Source organism: Psammomys obesus, unplaced genomic scaffold, assembly GCF_907164565.1.
Source record: "Psammomys obesus unplaced genomic scaffold, mPsaObe1.curated_primary_1811, whole genome shotgun sequence".
NCBI lineage: Eukaryota > Metazoa > Chordata > Mammalia > Rodentia > Muridae > Psammomys > Psammomys obesus.
The window spans coordinates 11,169,652-11,174,775 of record NW_026592890.1 but is presented as its reverse complement, the minus strand read 5'-3'; the positions used below and the strand labels follow the sequence as shown (position 1 = coordinate 11,174,775).

The 5,124-nt window shown below is 47.8% G+C and overlaps 1 protein-coding gene across 1 annotated transcript in view; it reads left to right on the top strand.

Moving 5' to 3' along the window:
* CUNH6orf118 (chromosome unknown C6orf118 homolog) overlaps positions 1-5,124 on the top strand; it is a gene marked incomplete in the record, with an annotated part of 23,413 nt that overhangs the window by 7,981 nt on the left and 10,308 nt on the right. Inside the window, 1 exon segment of the mRNA XM_055616064.1 lies at positions 1,510-1,628. Within this exon segment, the coding sequence (XP_055472039.1) occupies positions 1,510-1,628 (119 nt within the window).

Genomic DNA, 5,124 nt, shown 5'->3' with positions numbered 1-5,124 from the left:
TTTTTTTTTTTTTTTTTTTTTTTTTTTTTTTTTTTTTTTTTTTTTAAACGGGTGATTTTATGTGAGGGTAAAGTACTCTGGGTGGAGATCTTTCCCGTACATTAACACAGCACTGGGTCATTTCCTAGCCACATTCACCGCACGTGACAGTAATTGCCAGAAAGCAGCACCCTGTGGCTACCCAGAGTGGCTGGATCGCAACAGCAGGTGCACCAGGAGCCTCAGCACAGATCACTGTCTCCTCACAGAACAAACGACAGCGTTCCCATCAGTCTCTGCAGGGCCAGGGGGCCAGTGGGTCGGCACGCACTCTTGTAGTCGAACTGTCTCACGGTCGTGGCAGATAGCTCCAAGAAGCTGACACCTTGAGATTAGTAACTCTATCTTCTGAAGTAGAGAGTGTAATTTCCTACAGCATACTAAGTCAGTTCAAAATCACGTTTTAATCAAAAACCACATTCGGGCCTTGCACTCTGTGTCCTGAGATTTTTCATGCCGCACAATAAGAACCCTGGAGAGACAGCTCAGGGGTTAAAGGCTCTAGCTGCTCTTGCAGAGGACTCAGGCTGGGTTCCCAGCACTCACAATATCTAACTCCAGTTCCAGGGGATCTGATGCCCTCTTCTGACCTCCACAGGCACCAGGAATGCACCGACATACATGCAGGCAAAACACCCATGCACATAAAGATTAAATAGAATAAATAATAGGTAAGTAAAACCAGGAGCTGCCTTTGAAGAGTGGGCAGCGCCTGCCATCTCGGGCTTCCTCTGTTTCGTGTTGTGAGCAGGGAAGGAAAATCCACGCCCATGTCTTTGTGTGTTTGTTTGCTTGCTTGCTTGTTTTGAGACAGGGTTTCTCTGTGTAGCCTTGGCTGTCCTGGACTCACTTTGTAGACCAGGCTGGCCTCGAACTCACAGAGATCTGCCTGCCTCTGCCTCCCCGAGTAGCTGGGACTATAGGTGTGCACCACTGTCTTAATCAAGCGTTATCAATAGGAGGGAAGTGCTGAGCTTCCAGAGCTCTGGATCTTCCTGTTCCTGAGAACAGACCATCACCTCATGAGGCAGAGGTCAGCAGGCTGAACCAGTCTCAACAAAGCACGAGCCCCACATTTCTTCATGTCCGTATAAAGATGGGTGATTAAGACTGTCTCTCACGACTAATATAAAAATCGATTATTTGAAATAGTTAATAATGAGCCCTTTATTGGGTGAGTTTCCTTAATGCAACTCCACAAGTAAACCACAAAACAAACAAACAAACAAACAAACAAACAACCCATGCCATCCTAAAGAATTCTTAGGAAAATAAAAACCTTACACAATTGTGAAAATTACTTTCCTTGGAACTTGGCCACTATTTTTCTCCTCCCTCCAGCCTCCCAAAGCACACATTTAACTGGCATTCACACGTTACCCCAGGGCACCTGGGCCATACCTGAATAACAGCCCAGCTCTCAACCGCTCTCCCTGGTCACTTTAACCCTGTGTGCTCTGCCCCCGGCAGCGGCTCCTGGCTGAAGTGAAGGGATTGGAGAAGAGCCCAGTCCACACCGCCGACGTTGACCAAGCCAAGGAGCATCTGAAGAAGCTCGAGAAGGCTACTCTCGAAGCGCTGGAGCACAACGACAGGTAGGGTACCAGCTTGTGATCCTGGTGAGGTTTCCATCAACACTCAACACGGCCTCAGAACTGTGAGAGCCGGCAGTGGTGGCACACGCCTTTAGTCCCAGCACTTAGGAGGCGGAGGCAGGTGGATGTCTGAGTTTGGTGGAAGCCAGCCTGGTCTACAGAGTGAGTCCAAGACAGCCAAGGGTGCCCTGAGAAACCCTGTCTTAAAAAAAAAATGATGATGATGAGTAGTATCACTTTTTTCCTGCATGGTCATGTGTGGCAATGCACCTCTATGTACCTGTATGTGCCACCGTTGTCCTGTTCACTCAGACTCTTCCTCAAGTAACTGCACATACCACTGTGGTGCTGGAACAAATGCAGTGCCCTCATGGCAAGACTCTTGGAGGTTTCTGAAGGACCCTCCTTGAGGACTCACTGATGGACAGAGGGTGTAAGGACCAGAAAGAGCCTTCTGGTTCTGTTAACTTAGAAAATCCTGCGGTCCCTCTGAGTGTTTGTACGGAGTGAAGTTACAGTTGGGCGGGGCATGTTGTTTGCAAGGAATAATGTCTAAAGACGACAGAACTTCTGACTCAACCCCCAAGAGAACGTTCTCAGAAGCGAAACCTCAACTGTTTGATCCATGTTGTCTGGAGAGAGAAAGCTGTTGTCTCTCACTCATGTGGTCTGAAGTTCTCTCACGGCACGGCCACCATAGGTCCTGCCTCCCTAAGGACATGGAGGGTTGGCTGTGGATGGTCACGCTGTACCTTGTAGGGAACACTCCTTTAGGTTTAGGCCTGTGTGTGAGTGTCCCCCTGGCAGCCATGCGTTCCTCACACACTTTTCAACATTTGTTGTGCCCTTGTCTGATCTGTGTCCACTTTATTCCCTGAGGATAGTCACTCTCTCAGAGGCCCTGAGCAGAGGACGTAGGCCCAGGTGTGTGGTCAGGTCAGACAGAAGTAACACACAAAGGTTACAAAGCAGTGGAAGTTTGCTATTTACGAATACCATAGAGGTGGAAACATCCTGTAGGGACAATGGGAAGGCCAGAACATTGTAGATAATGTATACTTGGACAGCAGGAAGAGGGTGGGGGGTAGTGTCTGTTCCAGAGTGTCAGGCATGTGTCTGTCTTGACCTCTGGGGTAGGCTCTGAGCGTCTCTGCCATGCTCAGGAAGTCACGCTGATCAAGGAATCACTGAGGGATACTCCATAGGTCCTCACTGCAAGTGTGGCCCATGTGACAAATCAGGAAGTTTGTTTCTAGCTGTTTGCCATGAGGTGGTCCCAGAAGGCTGCAGGGAAGTGAGGAGCCAGACAGAGCAGAGGTCTGGTGAGCTGATGATTCTGCCTCCAGGCTGGTATGTGAGTTAGACTTGCACCCAGAAGTTCAAGATTTAATGTGATATTAATTAATATCAAGTTGATATTAATTTGAAGGGAAAGGTATAAAACAGCCCTATAAGCTCAACCAGATGTTCTCCAGAAGAGCATTTCAGGACACAAAGACAATCACAGGAAAGAAATGTAAGAGCTAAGCATGAACTCAGACAACAACAACAAACAAATAAAACATGACACAGCTAACAGCTGAAAGAGTGAAGAACAGACTATAGACAGAAATTTTAACCATAACCTGCTCAAGGAAGAATAGCTTTGAGTGAGAATACAAGGCATATAGTGGGGGCAAAGAGCAGAAAATCAAGGTACTGAAATTGAGAAAAGTGGGGAAGTCGGTAGAAACGACAGATACACAACTAAGATCCAACTCACAGACAGCTAAAGCTCCAAAAGAAGAAATACAGAACAGAACAACAACAGCAACAAAATACATAATGTGCCAGAGCAGACCACGTGAAAGGTCTCAGGAGGCCACACCCTCTGAATTTACACACTGCAGAGTCCATTGTATCCACTGAGTCCTCAACGTGAAAGTTTTACCTGGTAGACACGTGGCTTTAAGCCATCTGTGGTGTCATCTTCAGACAGAGCACCGCAGCCTCCTTGGCATGTGCAGCACCTGCCAGAATGAATCCTTCTAAAACATAAGGCATAAGATATTGGGCTCCACTCACTTTGACTCTGAGCGAAAATGCAGAGGGCCTATAGGGGTCATTTGTTTCTCTTTTTTCTATATTCCTTGTAATTTCTATATTCCTCGTAAACATGGTGGCCTTTATAAATTCTCTCTTTGGGATGTCCCCAAAGGCATGGGGAGCTAGCATGTACTCCACATCAGTTCCAGCATCCCTTGATTTATGGTTTGTCTCAGACTGAAAACTGCAAGGATTTTTTTTTTTTTTTTTTTTTTTTTGCCTTCACTCACTTAATTTTGTGTATGTGTGTGCTGTGGCTGTGTGTGGCTGAGTGTGGATTCACATTAATGCACGTGCCTGTGTGGAAGTGTGAAATAAATAGTGGGCATCTTCTACCACTCTCTATCCTATTCTTTTCGCTCCCTGGATCTGGAGCCTGGGATATTGGGGATCAGACTCAGCTGGAATTATGGCTGTGTGCTTTTCACATGGATGCTGGGAATCACGTTTGTCACAGCAGGCACTTTGGCAACCAAGCCACCTCTCCTACCTATGTTTTCCCCTTTCCCTTCCTCTCCTCCCCTTCCCCCTGTCTTTCTGTGTAAGTGAGTGGCTGTGTACATGCTACAGTGGATGAATAAAGGTCAGAGATGCTTTATGGGCATGGTCGTCTCCCTCCACCACGAGGGGCCCAGGGATTGAACTAGGGTGGTTACACACCTTTATCCACTGAACCGTCCTGTTGGCCCTCCATTTGTTTTTAATTAAAGAACTTGAGTGATTTATCTGTAATCTCAGTGAGAAGATGGTTTGCTTGGTAAGTGGGCTGGATTAGGCTAGCTAGAGCCATCTTCAGATTGCCTTTTGTGTCTGAAAGTTTGAAGATCAGTATTCATGTCTCAGTTAATTAAAAGACTTGTGGGGCTGGGGCTGGGGAGTAGCCGGGTAGGCCGAGCGTGTTTTATGAGAGCATGAGGATGATGGTTCAGACCCCCCAGCACTTGTGTGAATGCAGCCACGTGTGCTGGTTGCCCTGTAAACCACGAGGGAGGTGGAGGGAGAGGACCCCAGGGAAGCTGGCCAGCCCGACTCGCTGAACCAGGGAGCTCTGGGTCAGGCCAGAGAGGCCCTGGCTCAAAACCTAAGTGGAGAGAGATTAGGAGGACGCCAGACATCCACTCTGGCCTCCACAGGGCTGTGTGTCAGAGGCACAGCAGGATGGCGGACACAGGCATGTGCATGCAGATCACACATCACACCGCACAGCGTATGCGCCACACATCCACACACCATACCATACCACACACACACACAATACACACATACACCACACCACACATCCACACACCATACCACACCACACACACACACAATACACACATACACCACACCACACATCCACACACACAATACACACATACACCACACCACACATCCACACACCATACCATACCACACACACACA